General features: G+C 51.6%; 2 protein-coding genes across 2 annotated transcripts; both read left to right on the forward strand.

Annotated features, from left to right (window-relative positions):
- Positions 1–329: 329 nt before the first annotated feature.
- On the forward strand, positions 330–16017 carry POX_f08180 (Nonribosomal peptide synthase sidC; the record flags this gene model as incomplete). The annotated part of the gene is made up of 7 exons (XM_050116961.1): positions 330–4704; positions 4753–5255; positions 5317–7659; positions 7722–8915; positions 8981–11012; positions 11065–15767; positions 15862–16017. The coding sequence occupies 7 exons, from the start codon at positions 330–332 to the stop codon at positions 16015–16017; spliced, it is 15306 nt and encodes a 5101-aa protein (XP_049967100.1).
- A 3891-nt stretch (positions 16018–19908) lies between these two features.
- POX_f08181 (uncharacterized protein) lies at positions 19909–23199 on the forward strand (the record flags this gene model as incomplete). Its single annotated transcript, XM_050116962.1, has 1 exon — positions 19909–23199. One exon carries the CDS (start codon positions 19909–19911, stop codon positions 23197–23199), a length of 3291 nt encoding a protein of 1096 aa, XP_049967101.1.
- Between the last annotated feature and the right edge of the window lie 407 nt (positions 23200–23606).

Genomic DNA, 23606 nt, shown 5'->3' on the forward strand with positions numbered 1-23606 from the left:
GACCCATTCACAGCCCCTCCATCAGGTCTCTTCTCATCTTTCATAATCTGCGAGCGCGGTGCGACACACACAATTGTTCTTTTTTCGTGCAAGCCCCATCCGGGAAATGTCAGTAATTCAATAAACTTTTTGAACTCGTCCTTCGCTAGGGTCACTGATCAACGACTATCCTCATCCCTCCCACTCGTCGCTTTGGCCCTCTCAAATCGACTTGTCGGCCACTCAGACAACACCAAACTGAGAAACAGCACACTGTCACCCAGACATTAGGCCATGCAGATTTAGCTCAAAATCAATATATCGTACAATTGGCAGTCGAACGGATCATCATGGACCGATTTACTCAATTCCCCGCCATTCAGGGCCAAACGACTACAGGCGACAGCGGTCTTGCATGCATGCGCCGGACGTGGCCGTCGGACACGGCAGCCTTGCCGCTGGAGGTGTTGGCACACGCATGGGCAGCCCTCCTCCAAGCCTACACGACAGAAGAAGCGCCAGTGTTCCTGCTCAACGGCCGTCCTGTGAAAGTAAACGCAGCAGCGCGGAGCATCCAGCCGGCTACCCTGGATCCCATCGAATTTTCTGCAGAGCATACGGCTGTGCATGTGGATGATGAGTCCGAACGAGTAAGCAGCGGGCAGCAGATGGGCGACTTGAAAAGCCGGCTCTCGCCCTCGGAGTTGTGTACTCTGACGTGGCACTTCGACCGCAACACCCAAACGAGCACGTTGCAAGCAACAGCTGGGATGGACTCGCAATACATCCAGCAGCTAGGCTACCAGCTCGAACACATGGTTCGGGACCGAGCGGCTTTGTCGGACATGGCGCTGGAGTGGCCTTCTCCGGTCGATCAGAGCTCCCCGACAGATATGAGGCTGTCTATTGCGAATCCTTCGCCAAAAAATCTACCTGGCCCACAGCTCCTTCATGAGCTTGCACTGAGCAATACGACCACAGAACATGATGCTATTGAATTTATGACCGCCGACGGGACCGTCCGTCATCTTAGCTACCGAGCCTTGGATCAAGCCTCCACAAGACTTGCAGCAACAATCGAGGCGGCCGCGACGGCGAGGGCTGGTGAGCGACGGAAATTGGTGGTGCCCGTTCTCTTACCGCAGTCTCTGGAGCTTTACATTACCCAGCTCGCCATTCTGAAAGCTGGCGGTGCGTTCTGTCCCTTGACTATCGATGCGCCATCAGACCGTGTCGAGTTTATTCTACAAGATGTGGCCGCTTCGGTGGTGGTCACGCAGAATGCACTGGCCACGAGGATCCCCGAGGACAGCAGTGTGGCAGTGATTACGGTCGATGAGCTGGAAAGACACCTTGACAACCACGAGCACGACGACACAGAGACAACAACACCGGAGCATGCGTACACCATCTCTCCCACCGACCTTGCATATGTAATGTACACCTCCGGCTCGACCGGCCGACCCAAGGGTGTGGGCATCTCCCATCTGGCTGCAACGCAGTCTTTACTTGCGCATAACGACTTGATACCCCATTTTGCACGCTTTTTGCAATTTGCTTCGCCTACTTTTGACGTTTCCGTTTTCGAAATTTTCTTCCCTCTCTTTCGCGGTGCCACCCTGGTTGGCTGTGACCGTGAGCAAATGCTTCTCGATATCTCCCACGTGTTGACCACGATGCGTGTGGACGCAGCCGAACTGACCCCCACCGTGGCCGGAGAGCTTCTACGCACCCGAGCCGCAGCCCCGTCACTGCGAGTGCTCCTCACTATCGGCGAGATGCTAACTCGACACGTGGTGGATGAGTTTGCATCTTCGCCCAGCGGGACAGACGGTATCCTTCACGGCATGTATGGCCCAACTGAGGCGGCCATCCACTGCACAGCCGCCACGCAATTCCGCTCCGATGACCGCGTCAATCTTATCGGGCGAGCCTTTAGCACTGTCTCTGCATTTATCATGTCTATGAACTCGGAGGACGAAAAGGGCGCAAGCGCGAGGAAGCTCGAGCCGCTTCCTCTGGGTCAGATTGGCGAGTTGGTGGTTGGCGGTCCTCAGTTGGCCGACGGCTATATCAACCGGCCCGAAGAGAACGCCAAGGCATTCATCGAGAGCCCCGTGTATGGACGGCTTTACCGGACTGGTGACAAGGCTCGGATGTTACCCTCAGGAGACATTGAATGCTTCGGGCGAATCTCCAGTGGACAAGTCAAGCTACGCGGTCAGAGAATCGAACTCGGCGAGATCGAACACGCCATTTGTCAGGCTCCAGGTGCACGTAGCGCAGTCGCCATAGTAAGTAATGGCAGTCTGGCTGCGTTTGTACTGGTCACCGGCACAGAGACGACTGAGCGCACGTTGCGGGATGTTTGTCGGCAATGGCTCCCACGGTTCATGGTCCCGGGAGAGTTCATTCTCGTGGACCAATTTCCCCAACTTCCCTCGGGGAAGATTGACCGAAAGTTGCTCGAGGCTGAGTTCAAGCGCCATCGCAGCAATGCACAGGCTGCCGAGGAGTACCAGTTCCGCGACGAAACCGAGGAGACGATCGCCTCATGTGTAGCCGGTGTGATGGGGAGGCAACTGTCCTCCGCGGAAAGTCTCAGTGCTGCGGGCCTGGACTCACTCTCTGCTATTCGACTTGCATCTCATCTGTTGGATGTCGGTGTTCGGCTCGACGTTGCCCGCTTACTCGAAGCAGACTCCGTGAGCGGCATCTGGACACTCGTCAAAGAAGCCGAGACTACATCACCAGATGAAGATTCAAGGGCTGGTCTACAGTTAATTCAGCAATTGGTAGCAGATGCTGGTACTGCAAGAGTTGAGGCTCTAGGCCTAAGCTCGAAAGTCGAAGCTATCGATATCTGCAGTCACATTCAACAGGCGATGATCATGGAAACTACTCGACACGAAAAGGCGTACTGCAACTGGGTTGAACTGGAACTCCTGTCAGAGGCAAAGATTTCAACGGTGCAAGCTGCAATTTCCAAACTCCTGGAAAGAACTCCGATCCTCCGCTCTGGGTTTGTTGAAATTGGGCTAAAAGATCAGTCATATGCTCGAATCACCTATCAAGCGACGCAGCTCGATATTGTGCAAGAATGCAGAAACTTTGAGTATGATGTTCCCTTGTTGACGGGAAATGATCTGCTCCATCCCCTCAAATTCCAATTTAAAGAGGCAGAAGGCGGCAGTCGGTTGCTCGTTCATCTCCACCACGCGCTGTATGACGGTTGGTCTTGGCAATTAATATTGAAAGACTTTGCTCATCTCTTATCGGGCGAGGAGATCGAGCCGAGACCCGAGTATTCCGTTGTCTCGGAATTTTTCACGGAATATAGGCTTGGACAGTCTCACACCGATTCATTGACTTTTTGGCGTGATAAGTTGCAAGGCCTGCCCGTGGCGCCGTTTCCCAACTTCAATGGATCGTCCGAAATCCCCACTGGCACACGAGAAACCAGTCGCGATATGCAAATTTCGACCCAGAGACTTGCAGAAGTTTCTCAAAATCTGCGCATTAGCCGACAGACAATCTTTCAAGCCGCATACTGCTATCTCCTTTCGACCTATGTGGGATCGGAAGATGTGACGTTTGGCACGGTCTTTTCCGGCCGGACACTTCCTGTCAAAGGTATTGAGAATGTACTTGGTCCTTGCATTCGCACCCTTCCTACCCGGATGGCACTGGATAAGATGCAGAATGCGGCGGATCTTTTGCTTGCAATTCAGAACATGAACCATCGGTGTCTCGAGCACGGCAGCGTCTCGCTGCAAGACATCAAGAAGACTTCTGAGATTGATCCGCAATCCAGTCTCTTCGACACTGCATTTGTCTGGCAGGAAACTATGTGGTCTGGCAAGGAGTACCAAGATATTTTCAAAGAAGTCAATCAAGCTGAGTTCCTGGAATTTGCGCTCTTGTTGGAGATTGAGCCCAGAGAATCCCACATTCATGCGAAGATCACTTTCCAGCAGTCCATCTTGTCGCAGCAGCAGGCCGAGATTCTCTTGGAGCAAATTGATGCGGTCGTTGCCATTTTCCTTGATGATTCATCGCTTGCAATTGGTGAAATTGGCCATCGTCTGCCTCAGACTGCACTATCAATCGTTGAGGTTGGCGACCGAATGGACGAGGAAGTTTCCAGGATACTGTCTACTGATGCTCATGTCGAGCCCAGTCTGCCAGCTGTGCAATTCCTGAGATCATTGGGCTCGGAAGATTCTAGCATTGATACGATCACCTATGAGCAGCTGGAGGCTCAATCCAACAGCTTTGCTGAGCACTTGCATCAACACGGAGTCAAAGAAGATGATTTGATCGCTCTTGTTCTGAACCATTCGGTGCGGTCTTACATCGCTCTGCTCGCTGTAGCCAAGCTCGGTGCTGGTCTGGTTTCTCTACCATGGCAAAATGCATTTGACCATTTCGGATCGAGATTATCTGCGCTGGACGTGGGATTTTTCGTGACTGATTCGCCAAACCCCGACTTCTCAGTGCCAGAATCCACTCAGGGTATTTCGGTGCTGGAAGGTATTGAATTATCTGACGTTAAACCACGTCAGATCCACAACAGTTTCCGGCTACTGTGCATTGATCCCTCGACTAAGGAATATGTCACTTTCTCTTCGAAGAACTTGAGCAGCTGCATCAATGCTTTTGAAGCATCTGATAGCCTGGTGCATGGATCGCGGCTGCTTTGCACGCAAAATGCTTCATCGCCTCGTAAGTTTCAAATCAGGTCTTGGGTGGAAATCTATCTAACGTATACAGTCCCTCTCATTGCAACATTCCTGACTTGGAGTGCCGGGGCCACATTATGCGCTACGCCCAATCAGCTCATTGCTAGTGATCCCCAGAAAGTGATTTCGGCTATGGATATCACTCATCTCTACACAACACCTGTTCTTGCATCTCGATTGGACTCCAGTAGTTTGCTCACGGTCAAAGATCTGCACCTCTTTGGTGAGCCATTGACGGCAAAGGCCCACCTAAAATGGCCCGGAAAGAAAGTTTCTGCTGGTATCTTCAACTCCACGACAACATCGATTCTTCTGTCAATATACAGCACTGACAAAAACTTTGATACAGGCTACAACTGCCCGATTTTCGCCGGATACTGTACAGATCCCGTAGAGGTCGACACCGCCACTCCTAGGATAGTTCTTGGCAGACCGACCAAAAACACGTCTGTACTAGTTATCGCAAACAGGACTGACGCTCAAATATTGCCTCGCGGGGCGGTTGGGCTGCTATGCTTTGGGGGCAATCAGCTGGTAAGGAAGCATGATATAAATTTTGGAAGAAATCGCTACTGATATCAGGAAATTAATACAGGGAACTTCATCCTCAGGAAAGGGCATAGAGGATACTCAATGCGGCAGGCTTTACAGGACGCAAGATCTAGGCCGAATTCTTCCTGATGGCAGTGTTGAAATTTTGGGTCAGCCTGCCACTTTCAGTCGAATCAATCACACCGTTCTCTCTTCAAAGCATGTACGAGATTGTGCAACTTTGATAATGGATCTTTCAGAATCTCATCAGCAGCAGTTGGTGACCGTGTGGGTTCCTTCCACGGCGGCCAATTCTGATGAGGATCTAGAAGAAATTTCCCAGGAGATCTGGAGGGATTTATTATCCAAGCTGCGCTCGTCCGAATTGCCCAGCTATGTCATCCCGGTTCCTGAGATTTCAATGACCCCAGATTTCTTTACCGACCACGCCAGTGTCTCAAAATTGGTCCGCGATCTGGGCTTCGAGGATCTCCAGAAATACACCGCTCTCCGTGGCGAGAACGACAATGGAGAAATTTTGTCTGAGACGGAGAAATTGATCGTGACTGCTATTTCCAAGGTACTTGACCTCGATGAAAGCATCGTTGGAAGGCACACGTCTTTCTATAAGCTTGGTCTGGACTCGTTGTCCGCCATCGCATTCTCCCGACAACTCGAGGGGTCTGGCATAGGTCGCCTACCTGTCTCTACCATCCTTCGTCATAGCTCAGTGGCCCAGCTGGCGGACGTGACTCCGACTACCGTCCAAATGAAAACAACCGAGCAGACTAAAGGTGTTGAGCGGGCGTCATCCATGTTTGACAAGGACTTCGTATCAGAGGTCAAGACAGAAGTGGGCTCCGAAGTGTCTTCCGTCCAGGGCGTGTATCCTTGCACACCACTGCAGGAAGCTATGCTCGCCGCAGAGTCTGGAAGTGGCGCAGCTTACTTCAATCATCTGCTTCTTCGCGTGCAAGTTGAGACCGATACAATGAAAGAAGCATGGAAGCAGATGGTGCAACGTCACGAGGTTCTCCGGACTTGTTTCAGGCAGACGAACCAGAGGCGTTTTGCATATGCACAGGTAGTCCTCGATACAGCAATTTTGCCATGGACTGTTATCCAAACCGAGCCAGGCCGATTTGATCTAGAGGTTGAAGCACGAAAGTCTGACTTTGAAGCTCGATCACCAGTGGATGGCAAATTACCGTACGCGTTGACGGTATTTGAAGACCCAGTTTCAGAGAGCCGCCATTTACTTTTGTCGATCCATCATGCTCTTTACGATGGAGAAGGTATAGCCCAGCTTCTTGGGGAAGTACAAAATTTGCTTGCTGGGGAGGGTCTCGCCGGTGTCACACCCTTCCATCACTTCATCGAGTACATGGTCTCAGTCGATGCTGAGGCATCAGACCAATTCTGGGATCGATATCTCTCAGGAGTTTCCCCCACTCTGCTTTCCACTGGCCAGAAGAGGCTCACCCGTGACATGTCTGATTTGCAAGCATCGCAGCAGATCAATGGGCAAATGATCCAGTCGCTTCAAGCTTTCAAGGATCTGTGCAAGGATCTGTCGGTTACTCCGCTCAATGTCTTCCACGCCGCATGGGCAAGGCTGTTAGCTCTCCAATCAGGATCGTCAGACGTCTGCTTTGGAAACGTGTTCAGCTGCCGGACGGTCCCCCTCAAAGGTGCGGACAAAATAGTAGGACCCTGCTTCAATACTCTTCCCATGAGAGTCAAGCTGTCTAAATCTTCAACAAACAAGGACGTCATGAAGCTGTCACAAAGGCATAACAGCGATATCCTGCCGCATCAGCTCAGTGCTCTACGACACATACAGAAGCGAGCGCTCAGTGGCACATCTCGTCTATTTGATACACTGGTCATTTTCCAGTCTAAAAGTACCTCCCTTGACCCACACTATTGGGAAATTCTCAAGGACGAAGGTAATATGGGCTTTCCTCTAATATGTGAGGTCATCCCAGACGAGGAAAATGATCTCCTTCAAGTCTGCCTGCACTTTCAGGAATCGCATGCTAGCCGAGAGGAGGCAGAAATTATCGCCAAGGACCTCATCGCACTTGTCGAGCAGATGACTCAGTATCCATCTGCTCATGTGTGGGATGAGCGGGTAATGAGTGCCGATCTTTCACATCTCTTTGAGAAGGAGACTTCCATCGCCCAAATAAATGAGACTGGAACCAAGCCATCAAGCTCCCGGGCTTGGTCAGAGGAGGAACAAACCCTCTGTGCAATGATCTGCGAGTTTGCAGGCGTCGAGGTCAAGGCTGTCACGCTCGGTACTACTATCTTCCAACTCGGCTTGGACAGTATCAATGCAGTGCAAATTTCAGGAAAGCTCCGCAAGATGGGATACACAGTCTCTGCTGGTGACATACTCGAGGTAGGCTCCATTTTTGATTTACCCCTCATTGACTTGCCTCGGCCTAACATGGAATGTAACAGGCGGCCTCTGTTGAGAAGATTGCAACTTTGCTTAGCAAAGGAAACAGCCAGACCGAGGAACCGGTCTACGACTTCTCCGCGTTCGAGCACAAACACATCCAATCCGTGTGTAAGCAACTTGGTGTGTCCCTGAACACCGTGCAATCACTAAGGCCATGTACCCCTGTACAATGTGGTATGCTGGCTCTTTTCAGCAATACGCAGGGTAACATGTACTACAATAAAATGGCGCTGAACTCGTCAACGCCTCTTGACAAAGCCAGGCTCAGGGAAGCGTGGACCAAGACGATGGCTCGGCACGAGATGCTCCGGACAGGTTTTGTGCAGCTGCATGACCACGCGCATCCATTTGCCATGATCACTTATCGTGCTGGAATAGATCTACCATGGCAGGAGACCCAAAACTCACTTTCAGCTTCTCAAGAACAGGCTGTGCTCCAGAACCTGCATCGGCCCCCATGGAAAATTTTGATTGATCAATGTGGCAGCGTGACGACTGTACACTTCTCTGCTCTTCACGCCTTATACGACGCACAGTCACTGCAGTCCATTTTTGCTGATGTATTGGCTGCCTACGACGGAAAGCCCTTTGCTGAGCTTGCTCCTCTGTCAGACACACTGGGGCCCATTCTGATTGCAAGTGAAAAGCAGTCAGAGCACTCCCAGGAGTTTTGGCAAGGCCTCGCTGCCGACTTCAAGTCTGTGAAGTTCCCAGACCTTCACCCAACTCGCATTACTGAGAAATTTCTCGTTATAAGATCGGCCCGCTGTTCTCGTCCTCTTCCTGAGCTTGAAAGCGCCTGTCGCGATGCTGGAGTTACACTTCAAGCGGCAGGCCAAGCAGCGTGGGGTCGATTGCTTGCTGCAATTACTGGCGAACAGAACGTTACTTTTGGCACCGTGCTCTCCGGCCGCAATCTATCACATACTGCTCAGGACGCTGTTTTCCCCTGCCTTGTGACCGTGCCATCGCTAATTGATACTAATTGCACGAATCGCGAGCTTCTGAAGCTCACTTTGAAGCGCAACGCCTCGCTTACCAAGCATCAGTTTACGCCACTCGGAAAGATCCAGAAATGGCTCGGTAGTGATGAGCCACTCTTTGATACCTTGTTTGTCTACCAAAAATTTGCAAAGCAGACAGCAACAACTTCCATCAATTGGGAAGTTGTTGACGAGGAAACTAAGATCGACGTCAGTATTCGAGCGTTGCCTTGTTGGACCTTGCTTCTTCTCCTTGCTTACTAACATGATTATAGTACCCTGTCTCTATCGAGCTTGTTCCAAATACCAACCAGCTCGAGATTCGAATCAGCTGTCGAAGTGATCTTGTTCCAGCAGAGCAAGCCGACCTTATGTTGAGCCAGTTTGACAAAATTTTGGAACATACAATCTTCTCGCCTGATGCTTTCGCTTCCGATTATTTGCCTTTGGGAGATCAGCTTCTGTCTGTGACTCCTGCTAAGGAAGTCAAGATTCCGAGTCAGGTCTCTCTTCTTCATCAATTTGTTGAGGAGAGCGCGCGAGAATGCCCCGAAAGACCCGCATTCGAGTTTGCATTCGGGCCTAATGCGGACTCTCTGCAGAAGAAATGTTGGTCCTACAAAGAGTTCAACGAGGATGGCAACCGAGTTGCTCATTTCCTGCAGGGGAAAGGTGTTGTGCCTGGGATGATAATTGGCGTCTGCTTTGACAAATGCCCTGAGGCCTCTTTGGCAATTTTAGGAATTCTCAAAGCGGGTTGTGCATACTTGGCCATTGACCCCTCGGCTCCCATCTCGCGAAAACAATTCATTCTGGAGGACTCTTCAACAGCAATTCTACTTTGCAATCAGTCGCGCATGCCAGAGTTGGAAGAGCTTGCTGATGTCGAAGTACACGCACTCGACGAGCCAGGCAAGTTCCAACAGTATACTGGAGAAACGCCGTCTCTTGCTCGTGAGATCAGCCCCGAAGATACATGCTACTGCTTGTATACCTCGGGAACCACGGGTACACCAAAGGGGTGCGAGATTACTCATGACAATGCCGTGCAAGCCATGCTTGCTTTCCAAAGACTGTTCTCGCCCCACTGGGATGAGACTTCACGTTGGCTTCAATTCGCGTCTTTCCACTTTGACGTCAGTGTTCTTGAGCAATATTGGAGCTGGAGCGTGGGCATCTGTGTCACTTCTTGTCCACGCGATCTGCTCTTTGAGGATCTGCCGGGTACAATTCAAAAATTGGGTATTACGCATATCGATCTTACACCTAGTCTGGCGAGACTTGTTCACCCTGAGGATGTGCCGTCGCTCTGTCGAGGCGTGTTCATTACTGGTGGTGAGCAGCTAAAGCAAGAGATCCTGGACGCCTGGGGTCAGCATGGTGTTATCTACAACGGATACGGGCCTACGGAAGTGACTATCGGCTGCACCATGCTCCCGCGAATGCGCGCTAATGACAAACCCTCGAATATTGGACCACAATTTGACAATGTGGGCTCATATGTATTCCAGCCAGGTACTTGCGTCCCCGTTCTGCGGGGCGGCATCGGCGAGCTTTGCGTGTCGGGCCCTCTTGTTGGTAAGGGCTATCTGAACCGGGCAGAGCTTACCAAGGAGCGATTCCAGACGTTGCCGGACAATGGAGATCGTGTCTATCGTACAGGAGATCTGGTGAGAATTTTGCATGATGGCAGTTTCCAGTTCCTTGGCAGAATTGATGATCAAGTGAAGCTTCGGGGCCAGCGACTTGAGATTGGTGAAATCAACGAAGTCATAAAGCAAGCGACTCCTGAGTTGAATGATGTGGCCACACTCGTCGTGAAACATCCAAAGCAGTCCAAAGACCAGCTTGTGACTTTTATCACAACTACTGACGTTGTCAAGAAGTCGCGCGATGTGGAAGTGCGTTATTTGGAGGAAGATCGAAATATTCTGTCCGCTATCAAGGCTGCTTGTCACTCACGCCTTCCGGGATACATGGTGCCAACTCATATCATACCTATGACCAAGTTCCCTCTGTCTGCAAATAATAAGGCCGAGATGAAGGTTTTGAAGAGCATGTATCAGGAGCTTTCTTTGGAGAATCTGCAAAAACTTAGCTCGATGGCCGTTGAGCAGAGTGCCAACACCGAGCATGAAAAGCGAATCATCTCGATTTTGGCTGACTTCACTGATTCGCCTGCGGAGTCGATTTCCCCCTGGTCGAGTATCTTTGAAGTGGGACTTGACTCCATCTCTGTGATCTCATTTGCCAGAAGTCTCAGGGAGAGCGGATTCCCTCACGCACAAGCATCCATAATCATGAAGCGTGAGTTGAAGACAATCCTTGTATCTGAAGTCATGCTAATCCTTTTAAACAGATCCGACCATCACTGGGATGTCTAAGGCGTTTGAACAACCGACAGTCGTGTCGACTTCCCAGGAAAATCTTCAAATGAGTGCAAAGTACGGGATTGAAGCTTTTGCGCACAAGCATGCCTATTCCGTCATAGAGAGTATTGGTGCAAATGAAGGTGATGTCGAGCGAATTGCGCCGTGTACGCCTTTGCAGGAAGGCATAATTTACCACTTCATGTCGAGTCCAGAGCCCTTGTACTGTTCGTCATTCACCTTCAGCCTACATGAAAAGGTCGATTTGAATGCTTTGAGGGATGCTTGGAGACAAGCACACGATCGAGTTCAAATGCTGCGGGCACGGTTTGTACCCACGCCGGACGGATATGCTCAAGTCGTCCTCAAGAAGGATGAACTTCAATGGTTTGAAGAAAAGGCTACATCTTCAGTTTCTGCTGAGAAGTTGCGACAAGAAAGATTCAAGGGCTGGACGTCTCGCCTTGAGGGACTTTCAGGTCAACTCTGGGAAATCGGTTTGATCAGATCGTCCGAGGAGTCGATCATGTGCCTCAATATCTTCCACGCTCTGTACGATGGCAACAGTCTTGAGTTGCTTCTGGATTTGGTCGCCAGAATCTACTTCTCTCAACAACGATTTTCGCAAGACCCGCCCCAGTTCCTGGATGTCCTGCATCTTGGCCCATTGTGCAAGAGTCCGGCTGAGGAAATCTTCTGGAAACAACATTTGAAGAATGGCCAATCCAGACCACTTCCTAAGTTAAACGAAGGCGATGGTCAACACACCTCTCTGGTTCAGAAATTCAAGATCACTACCACTGAGCCGCTTGATCATCTGAGAAAGTCACTCAATGTCACCGAACAAGCTATTCTCCATGCCTGTTGGCTGTTGACCCTTCACCAGCAATATGCATTCATCCCCCCAATTGGAATGATTGCGTCCGGCCGCACGTCTGACACGGCGGATCTTTCCAACGTTATCGGCCCTTTGTTCAATACTATTCCAAGCAATGTGCAACTTCACGGACTTCAATCATGGTCGGAAGTCGCTCGAAAATGTCACGATTATCAAGTTTCTTCGATGCCTTTCCAACATACTGCTTTGAGAAGAATCATGAAATGGCTCGGAAAAAGCCCCGACGAAAGTCTATTCGATACTTTGTTCGTTTTCCAAAGGGACGGTCCAACCAGCGAGAACTCAAGCAAGTCCCTGTGGGCGCCACTGAACTCAGACGCCTCGCATGAGTACCCACTAGCTTTTGAGATTGTGCGTCACGGTGATGAATCATTGGAGCTGACGCTAGCCGTCAAGGAGAACTATGTCTCGGTCGATATGGCTGAGCAGCTTCTTTCCAATTATCAAAGGATTTTGACAGAGTTCGCGCAAAATCCTGACCACGAGCTCCCCTATATCAACGGATCTGCAGAGGACAGAAACGCGCAAAAGTTGGAGTCGGCTTCATTGTTGAATCATGTGAATGGCACAAATACAAGTGCCGAATCCTCCTTTGAGTGGAGCGATCAGGCTACTACTATCAGAGAAATCATTGCTGCTCTCGCTGAAGTCGATGTGCAATCAATCGACGAGAACACATCTATCTTTGAAGTCGGTCTGGATAGCATCGATGCCATTAAACTATCCTCTCGCCTGGCAAAGTCTGGCATCAAACTTACTGTTAGTGTGATTATGCGATATCGAACTGTGAAAGGAATGGTCAGTCAACTTGATGAGGCAATCCCTGGACAGGAAGCAAAGTCTCTCTCCGTACTTCATCGGATGGAGGATACCTTGACCAAGTTTTTGCAAAGAGAGGGTCTCATGCCCAACACTGCATGCCGAGTGCTTCCTGCGACGCCAATTCAAGAAGCAATGATTGCCGAAATGACAGCGTCTGATTACCATCACTACTACAATCATGATATCCTGCAGATTGAATCCCATGTGGACATCATGCAATTGCAAAACGCATGGGCAACAGTGGTCAAGAGACATCCTATTCTCCGCACTTCTTTCGTTGAAGTCTGGGATCCGCAAATTTCGACCTCGTATGCTCAGGTCATACATGACGAAAGTGCTTTGGATTTCCGGGTCGTTCCATTAAATGGAGAACCTGTCGAATCCGTGGTTGAGTTGCAGCGCAAGAGAGCCACTACAGAACTTGCTGGACACCCTCTTCTGAGCTTGACTGTTGCCCTCGATGGAGATGCGCGATATCTTATTCTTTCCATTTCACACGCTTTATACGATGGCTGGTCAATCAACCTGCTTCATGGGGATGTCCTCAGATCCTATACTGGAAAAGACTGCGCTCGTCCCTCTTCGGACGCTATTCTCGAGCAGATCCTAACGTCTTCTGGTGATCGCGCCCTCAGATTCTGGAAAGCCACCCTATCTAATTGCGTGCCCGTTTCGTTCCCACGACAGAAATATTCCGAGGCCGGATCAGATGTGGTCCACCGTGCCGAGAGAGCGCTCTCTGTGCCTTTCTCCAAAGCTGAATTGTTCTGCAAACGCCACGGAATCACAATGCAAGCCCTTCTTGTCAGCTGCTGGGCCGTGGTTCTGTCCACCTATGTTGAAGCTCTTGATGTGGTCTTTGGCCTTGTCTTATCAGGCCGCAATGCGGCCGACACGGAGGAAATCATGTTCCCCACCATGAACACAGTTGCTATGCGAGTCATACTTCATGGCTCTCGCATAGAGCTGATCAAATATGTTCAGGAGACTTTGCTGGAAATTTCCGAGTATCAGCATTTCCCCCTGCGACGGGCAAGACCGGACGCGCAGTCTCGGAATCTCTTTGATACATTGTTCATTTATCAGAAGCGGCCGTCTGTAGCTGAAGCTGATACTTTGCAATTATATCAATCTACAGGCGGATCTTCCGGTGTCGAATATCCCGTTTGTGCCGAGGTTGAGGGTGACGGGGCCAACTTGATCGCCCGTGTTGCATGCCGTGGTGATGTGCTTGGAGATCAAGATACTGAAGTCCTGCTGGACCGCATGACTGACGCACTCCTTTTCATTATCGATGAGCCTGACAGTGCCACAATTCAATTCGCAGGCGATGCCATGAACGTCTTGGGGCTTCCAGTTCAGCAGAAACAATCTGAAAACGCGGCTGATTCCCCACAGCCTGGACAGCTGCCCTCGGGCCACAGAGAATGGACAACTACCGAATTAAAGATTCGCAGCGTGCTTTCCACCGTTTCCGGTGTGCCAGAGGACTCCATTGGCAAGGAAGCAAATATATTCGAGCTTGGCTTGGACAGTATCAGTGCTATCAAGGTTGTTGCGCTTTTGAAAAAGCAGTCCGTCAAATTGGTTGTTAGTGACATGCTCAAAGCTGGGACGATTGAGAAGATGGCAGCTACGGTGAATCAGAATCAAGCTACAATCTCTCAGAACGAGATAACAAAGGCATTGAATGAGTCCATCAATGAGGTTGATCTCAATTTGCTACTTGCTCAATACAGAATTGATCCACAGGAAGTCGGGACAGCAATGCAAGTCACGGCTGGTCAATCCTACTTCCTGTCCATGCATAGCCTGAATCCGGATGTGTTCTACGCAAAGTTCTACTACCTGGCTTCGTCAAACTTCAACCTCGGTGCGCTCAACAGCGCATGGTCGAAACTCATCAGCGAAACACCGATACTTCGCACTGCGTTCCTTGCAACGGGTCTCTCACCGCTGCCATTTATCCAGATTGTTCTAAAGTCAGCACGCAATGTGCCCATCTGGCATGACAATCTCAGCCATGCAATCAGCATCGAGCACAGTTGTGGCTCGCCTCCCGTTGCGCTTCATGTTAGCCAGACCTCGCGTGGAGTAGCTCTCATGTTACATATTCACCATGCCCTGTACGACGCTGTGAGCCTCCCGCTCATGGTTGACCGGCTGGCACAACTCTGCAGTGCAACTGGACCTACGGCACAGCGCGAACACGATTTGTCTCATCTTATTGCGTTCCAGCATATTCATTCGCCCGTCAGTGACCGGCGCCAATTTTGGCAAAAGTATCTGGGCCAAGCCCAACCGTCAGACGCCGAAATCAATACGGCGGCTGAGTTTGGCGCTATTCGGCACGATTACCAACCTGGTTTGGTGTCGGACATGTCCCGACTGGAAAGAGCCGCCAAGCGGCAAGGCCTCAGTATCCAATCGATCTTCCTGGCTCTGTACGCGCGGGTTCATTGCCATGTACTGGTGGCGGATAGGGTCGATGAACCCTCCGCAGCCAAGCAACTAGTGGTTGGCTTGTACCTGGCTAATCGATCATTTGGCATGGACGGTCTCTCGGAGCTCATGGCCCCCACTGTGAACATTGTTCCCCTTCGTCTTGATGACAAAATGAGCAGTGATTCACAGACTCTCTTTGCTGTCGCTCGAAAGATTCAGGAGGACATCAATGAGATCAGCTCCGTGGAGCATGCTGGCGTATCATTGACAGAAATTGCCGAATGGACAGGAGTGCGGATCAGTACCTGCATCAATTTCCTGCGTTTGCCTGACTTCAACGACTCCAAGGTTGATGATGCAAGCGATGCCGTCATTTTCAGGTCCATCCCGGCCGAAGAACTCGACGCGATCTACTCATCTGGCTCTTCAGATTGCTCCGCCCAGTTCAATGGAGATAGAGTTGCGTCAGACTCGGGTCAAGCGACTGAGCCGAATGCGTCATTGGCGGCTTTGAAAGAGGTTTTCCTGGTAAGTTGGATCTATCTTGTACATCCGGTACACTCCGATCCTGGTCATGGCAAGCAGTGAATCACTAACGCGAACGCTCTCCTCCCATCAACAGCCTACGATTGATATTGAAGCAGCAATTCGCGACGATCGCCTGGACTTTGGAGTTTTTGCGCCAGATGCTCGGCTGGACCGTCATCGTGCCAGCAAGCTGATTGAGAGAATGAAGCATGAAATGACGTCGTTGATTAAAGCCTGCGAGGTTTCTTAGATTTTGGAAGGGGAACTCCATACCTGGATCGTTTTCACTACTTTAGTGTCATTTGTTTTTTTTTGTTCCTGTTTCAAAAGCCTCGGTGATGTTCCTTTTTTTTTTGTCATTGTGATTTATTGAAAATAGTTTCATGCGCATCAAGTTATCTTATGCGCGATTTTGTCTTTCCCGACTCGGAATGAGATGCTGTGCGTCCCCTATCCTGTGCATCAGGGCGACCTTCTGTGGCAGTAGTACTTTTGACTTTTCGGATAGCTTCGATTCGGCTGGACATGTTCCCTGATTCATTGGATCGATCAAGTATGATCAACACGGCAACCGATGATTTGGTGGTTGGACCGGCCCACGGAAGCTGCGGGACCTGCGCGAACCTCCAGTGAGAGAATCACAGTCTCTGGGTGGTCGGGTTGGCTGCCTACTGGTCGTCACTTGTGAACTGTCGGCTTGGAGAGGTCTCCACTGTATCCGCACCATTTGCTCTTCTTGATGGAGTGCGACGGGGAAGCGATCCTGAAAAGTAGTGAACGCCTGGGGCATCTCTTTCCGTCGATGGTCCATCTCCTCCACAAGACATCAGCATGACGGAGATTTGAAGGTGGAATCGCGAGAGTCTAGCCCAGCCACCCGCCAGGCGAGATACTGGACCGTGTTGGCGGATGCAGACGGTCCGCACCGAATCTAGGGGCTGCTTCGACGTGAACTAGGGAGAGAGAGAAAGAGGCAGAGTGGGTGTGCAACGCCCCCTCCATCATCCCTCGCTCACGCATCTGTTTTTTTTTCTTCTCTCTTTTTCCCCGGCCATTATCAAATGGTCATGAGTCTAGGGCCTGAGCGGCCTGCTGCTCGAATGAGTGGGGGGGGCTATGATTCTCTCTTGAAATGAGTGGTTCGGCAAGACACTCTTCCAGGTACGATTCATGATCGGAGTTCTGGTCATTGGCTACATTAGCGCTTCTCGTTGGGCTCGGATTGCAACCATAGCATGCATAGCCTGTACTCTCTTCACGGGTTGCGTAGATGCGAACCGAGCAGGGACCCATCCCTCTGATAGATCATATGGGGGATCGTGGGGTGGAGCACTTTCCGGGTGCCTCTGAGCTTCCACAGGAATGGGGCTGAATCAAAAAGGCCCATGGGGGGCTCATGGACACAGTTGACAAGAGGCAGGCATGTAGGCAAGCAGTTCCCCCTCCATCTTTGAGAGCTAAAGCAAGGAGGCCACGCGTTGAGGGTTTGGTAATCAAGCTCAAGGAATGTGGACGAGAGGGGGCATAAGCATGGTCCCTATAGTGGCAAGGAAAGAAAGGAAAGGAGTCAATCAACAGTGTGTCATACGACGGTACCGTTTGAGGAGGCAGAGGAGGAGGATATGCATGACTCCATGCATTCTTTCGTGCCGCACCCCCGGGTCATGACTTTGACAGCTTGTGTGGCGTGGGAATCTTTTCCCGAGCAACTTCTTTCAAAGGGAAATCACATATTCTTGGGAGGTTTTAACATCAAATCTCGTCTTCAAGTGCGTCGACTGTCTTGGTCATCCGGTGACCTCATGTGACTCTGGTGTCTGATCATCCAGCACCGTGCAAGCTTCTTTTACGAAATGGGCTCCCCCAACACAGTCTTTGCTGGGGGGAGGGTAGAAGAGTATATTCATCATTAACACTGTAGACGTCTGGTTGTCCACACACTCAGTTCAGGCATGGCTCCAAGTCCATTGGAAGGTCGATGAGATCTACTGACAGGGCGCGAGCGCGCCCCTGCGGCAACGGCAATCATCTACGCGTGTGCACTTTGACAGTACCCCCAAGTACAGGCAGTACAACATATGTACATAGTTTTGATCCAGGGACTGTCTGAGGTGGGAGTTGAATGGTATGACGAGGAACCAGGCTTTGCCCAAGTAACCCTATTGTCCCGGTTGAGTTGTAAGATATGGCGGTACAATGTATTGTATTGGCCATGTGACCACACTCCAACAGTGTCGATCAGAGATCATCTTCACGTCGGACCCGGGGCTGAAACTACTGTGCCTGGGTGGGTCAGGCACGCTGCGAAGGTACATCTGTACTTCGCGCGTATGCAATCATCCATACTACTAATCAATACCAAGCGGTGATGACGACCCGGCGCTTATTGAACTTTCGAGGAGAAATATTGGACGAGAAACAATGACGACGGCCGATGATCGATGAATCATGAATTGTGGATGAGTTCATCCACAGGTTGAAGTCAGCTATGATCGGAAGGTCAGATCCACTGATAACCGACGATGCACCCGCATGACGATTGGCCTCGATCATTCAAATCCATCATGCCGATGCAACGGAAGTGTGGGATATTCGTACATAGTACAGTACATGGTACTATTGTATTATCCTGATCGGATCAATCGCCCACTGCTTTGCCGAGACCGACAGTGCGACTTAGGGAGCGTACAGGTACTTGCGACGGAGCTCGTCGTTACAAAAAAAAGTACCCGCCCGACTCAGGACTGCAATGTGAACCGGAGTCTATTACATAATCGGTATTTGTTTATGTCACGACGCGTGAGTTCCCCGCCGCTAAGCCTAAAACGGCAACGAGGATCAACAAACGCGACGTGCGCGTTGATCCCGATTCCCGCCTCCCAAAGCCTAACCTCCGATTTAATTCTCTCTGTAATCTTGTTCCTGGGACTCTTGACCCATACATTTGCGATCGATTCTGTCATCGCCCGCGTCCACCTCGGTATCTTGTTGGTGGCCGTTTTCTCTGCGCTGCCTCTGCGACTTCATCATTGAAACAAGGCCCCGCCTGGAGATCTTCGGGCGTCGCTATCTGGAAGTTATCGTATCCAATTCACGTTCCAGCCCCTCCTGCCCAACTGGCGCGTAGTCTGCACCCAACTCACGTCCGCGCTTTTGTCGCAAGTGGGGATCTCATCCCTTGCACGCAGGGACTTTCCTAAAGGATTCTTGGAATACTGGAACAAGCATCGAAACTCCTCCGGCATTGGCTCTGCCTTGTTCCTCCATCGTCCCTGAAGGGAAAGAAAAGGAAAGGGCGCTCTTATTGAACATCTAGACGGCCCTCCCACCAACCCCCCCATCATCTCCCCTCATCTCCTCTCAATTTATCCGGTATTGACTGGCTTCGCCACTGCCTTCGTTGGAGTGTCCACCCTGAAACATTCCTGCCCGTCCTTTTTTCGAAGCCCTTTGGGCCTGACGCAAGACAGGCACCGCCCACACAACGAACACCCACGCCACGGTCAGTCCGATCTTCTCAGTACGCGTGCGTCCTTTTTTTTCGGTCCGTGAAAGTCCCCCGTGATCAATTGGAGGACTTAGCGCACTGCCAAAGCTCCCCTCTCAACTCGCGATGAGTGGGTGAGTCGCGACTGCCTTGTGCTCTTTCTTTTTTTTTGTCCCTTGCCACCTGTTTCGCGGCTGCGCCTTCCCAGCATTCCACGACACTGTTCGCTGCGTGCCGACCTGACAATCCTCGGCACTCGCTCTAGAGGCCCGGTGATTCACTTGGAGCTTGGATTCTCGATCATTTCACATACACTCTTTTCTCTCGCTCCCTCACCCGGGGTGTGGACGACTCTGTGGTCCACGTCCGTTGTCACATCACGTTACTTGACCCACCCCCGCGCCTCGAAAGTCGCGTCAAAGGAAACACTTCGCGTGGCGAAGAACATAGGTAGAATCCCATCACCATCAACCGTTCATCAACACGCACTCACAACGATCGAAGAAGGGGAACAAAAAGCGTCCCATATTGATTCCTCGCAAGTTGTCGAGTAAGAGACGGAAACTAGAAGTGAGAGGAGTTGAGGAGTTCTCGTCGCAAATAACATCCCAATTCGGTCTTGCTACCTTGCAAGACCAGCAAACATTCCCCAACATGGTCGCAACTTTCTCCCCCCATCGAGACACTGGAGGCACACTTCATCTCTCGTCTCACTCGCCTCTTCACCACGTCGACGCCAGCTCCGCCATCAGACAGCTTCGACGATCTCTATCGCGCTCGCCTTCCAAGAGCTCAAACTTTTTCCTCAACACTCGCAGCCACTCTCCAACAAAGTCCACTGCCTACATCTCGTCACCTCTGTCACCCTCCCGCCGATCTTCTCACAACAATTTTGTTCTCTTCCCCTCCACGGGACAGCAACCGTCGCCACTAGCGGCACCTCATCCATCCAGCAACAAGATCACAAGGCCGGTCATCCGACGGAGGACATCTCCTCGCAGTCCCGCCAAGACTGTTCTTGCCGTCTCCGCGGACAGCGGCAACTCGACCTTCATTCAGCCCCCGTCAACTGCGTCGGGCGATGAGAATGCTTTGACTTTGGAAGATCTGGCAGACTCCAGCGAGAGCGCGTCGTGCGCGACCCCTTCCTTCAGCACAACACCGACTGCCCCCATCCCCGAGCCGCTTTCATTTGCGCAATCTGCTCTGGCACCTCGTCCGACGCTGTCACGCATCGAGAAGCGACGGAGCGGCACGTTCGGCTCTTTCGCGACGGTGAGTCCCTTGAAGCGAAGTGACGGCCTCATGAATCTCGAACAAGCATCTCGCGGAAGTCCGTCAACCAAGCGTCGCAGCGTCCATGCATCAGCAATGTCGGCGGACTTCAGCATCTTCGACCAGCAAAGTGAAACGGCGCCATCCAGTCCATCAGGCTATGGTGATGAGGCCAAATCATACTTCCCAACTCCAACACAGCCTCTGAACCCTTTCGCAACCATCCCCAAGCGCTCTTCATCTCTTCGTCGATCCACTCTCCAGCAGCGCCAAGTGGAGCGGCCTCTCTTTGGCCGGCCCAGAGCTGGGGGGGACGGCGAGAGCTCCATCGTGACGCCTTTGGCTGTTCGCCCTCGACTTTGCTTTGACAGCGATCTGTTCCAACCCGAACAAGAACCTTCTTCCAACCTCTTCTCGTCTCGCCCCGCTCCTGCCAGTCCTCTCTTTTCTCCTTACGCTTCGCAATCAACCACCGGTTTGAGCGGCGCTACGTCCACGTTTGGGGTAACGCAGCCGCCGCGGCCTGCGGCTCACCCACTTTCGCGGACAATCACCCAATCTTCTTCCGGGTCGAGTGTCGAAGATTCGCCCACCCACGAGCCCGTGCACAAGCCGGAACGTCCGCCGCGCACTAACATGAACTTCTCTAAATCTCTGCCAGCGGGTGCCACGAGGCCTGCGATTGTGCGACGAGTGACGCGCGAGGAGTCGACCACGTCGAGCGACTCATTCGCCACGCCTGAGAATTACAAGTTGGTGAAACCTCTACCAGCTGCGTTCATGTCGACCGGTCTCATTTCGAAAAAGAACCGGAATGCGGACGAGGTTCACGGTGGTGGCTTCAACAAGGCCATGCCAGATACTCCGTGCAAGCGACCTGTCAATCTGTTTACAGCGAGCACAAATTCGCCTCTGCCCGAAGGTCTCTTTGGCAAATCTCAATTTGGCCGAAGGTCCGAAGCGGCGCCGGCATCTCCATTTCACCCCACTGCGTCATCGTCTCGTCCAAAGGCTGGTCCCTTTGCGCGTGGCAAGGGCATCTTTGGCAACAACTTCACGCGCCCCGAGGTCTCGCGTCGCGGGAGCTTTGTCAGCGTTGACGGCGATGACATTATCCAGGCTCAATCTCCCTCTTCCCGTCTGGACAGTCAACAACCCATGACGGACTCTGACCTTCCTCCCACTCCTACAAAGCAAGCTTTCCTTCCCTCTCGCACATATCCCCCCACCACCTCCCAGATTGCCTCTCTCGAGCGTCTCTCAGAATCACGAGGAAGCGCCACGTCTACGCCCCTGCACGATCGATTTTTGCAAGCCTCTACGACACCTCGAACTCCCCGCGACCAGGTCTTTCCCCCGGACCCCAGCGGTCTCTCGATCTCTGCCCCGAATGATCAGCAACTCCTTCAGCCCGATTTCAGTAGCAGTCTGAATCTGCCCGCGACTCCGACCGGTCCTCGTGAGTCCTTGTTGTCAAGCAAACGTCCCAGTCTTCAGCTCAGTGGCTACCAAGCCCCTGATGTCGACCCCAGCTTGACTTCGCGCGTCGCCAAGGTTGAGCTTGTCGGGACTGGAGAGTTTTCCCAAGTCTTCCGGGTCGCTCAGCCGCATAATGGCTCCTTCTCCTCCGTCTTCTCCCTCCAAGTCGATGACACTCATTCACCCAATGATGTGAACCATCGGGTGTGGGCTGTGAAGAAGAGCAAGCAACCGTATTCGGGTTTGAAGGACCGCGAGCGTCGCATTCGTGAAGTGGACATTCTGAAAGCCTTGGTCAACTCGGATCATGTTGTCAATTTCTTCGACAGCTGGGAGGAAAAGAATCATCTTTACATTCAGACCGAGTTTTGCGAGGAGGGTAGCCTGGATGTTTTCCTGGCTCAGGCTGGTCTCAAGGCTCGCCTCGATGATTTCCGCATCTGGAAAATTCTCCTTGAGCTTTCCCTGGGTTTGAAGCACATCCACGACATGGGCTTCATTCACCTTGATTTGAAGCCGGCCAACGTCTTGGTTACTTTTGAGGGTGTTTTGAAGATTGGTGACTTTGGCATGGCTACTCGCTGGCCTGCTGAGACGGGCATTGAGGCTGAGGGTGACCGCGAATACATCGGTCCGGAAATCTTGATGGGTCGCTATGATAAGCCTGCCGATATCTTCTCTCTTGGCCTCATCATGTTTGAGATTGCGGGGAATGTGGAACTTCCTGATAACGGAGTTTCTTGGCAGAAGCTCCGCAACGGCGATATGAGCGATGTTCCCAGTCTGACATGGAGCTCCGAAACAAGCATCTTCCGCGACGCTACTGGAAACCCTATCACTGAGGAGCCTTCCTTTGATGATCTGTGTGCGTCAGACCTCGATGACTGTGGCGGTGACTTCATCACCCACCGCAAATCCTCCCACGCCCCTTTCCGAGCTGCTCGGGACGGCGAACTTGTTCATCCCCCAGTGTATATGTTGGATGCCCGGCATGAACAGGCACTGGACAAGATTGTTCGCTGGATGATCTCCCCCGCCCCCGAAGACCGCCCTACGGCTGATCAGATCCTCAAGACTGATGGTGTGCAATTCGTGAATCGCCGTCGCCGCGCCGGTGCAACCGTCTTTGAAGGGAACTGGGGCCCTGCTGATGACATTTTGGCCGAAGATGCCGAAATGATCGATGTGTAATCTATCTTACGTTTCTTGGACTTCTCTTGCGCATATGGGAGGTGTTTTTGTGCTTGGTGCCAATTTTCCATCTTCTTTCTTTTGTCATCTGGTTTCCTGGCGTGAAAGCGATTCGGCGCCCTGCTTTCACTCAACTACCTCATGTTACCCACTTACGACTAATATCCCTTGCCGTCCCTTATCACACTATTCGCTGGACTTTCCGGATCATTGTGATTCTATTTGAAGCTTTTGTCGCCTTTGAATGGTTTTTTGATCGTTCTCCCGGATCTGTCCATTCCCTCAACTTCCCCCCCCCCCTCCCAATTCTCATCACCGTTCCTTTCCCCTTTATTGATGACACCCTGGAGTTTGCTAAGGTTGCAATACCCCGGAGTTTCGTGCGGCGTTCTTTTGGGCACTCTCAG

The sequence above is a fragment of the Penicillium oxalicum genome, chromosome VI (assembly GCF_001723175.1).
Source record: "Penicillium oxalicum strain HP7-1 chromosome VI, whole genome shotgun sequence".
In the NCBI taxonomy this organism is placed as follows: Eukaryota; Fungi; Ascomycota; class Eurotiomycetes; order Eurotiales; family Aspergillaceae; genus Penicillium; species Penicillium oxalicum.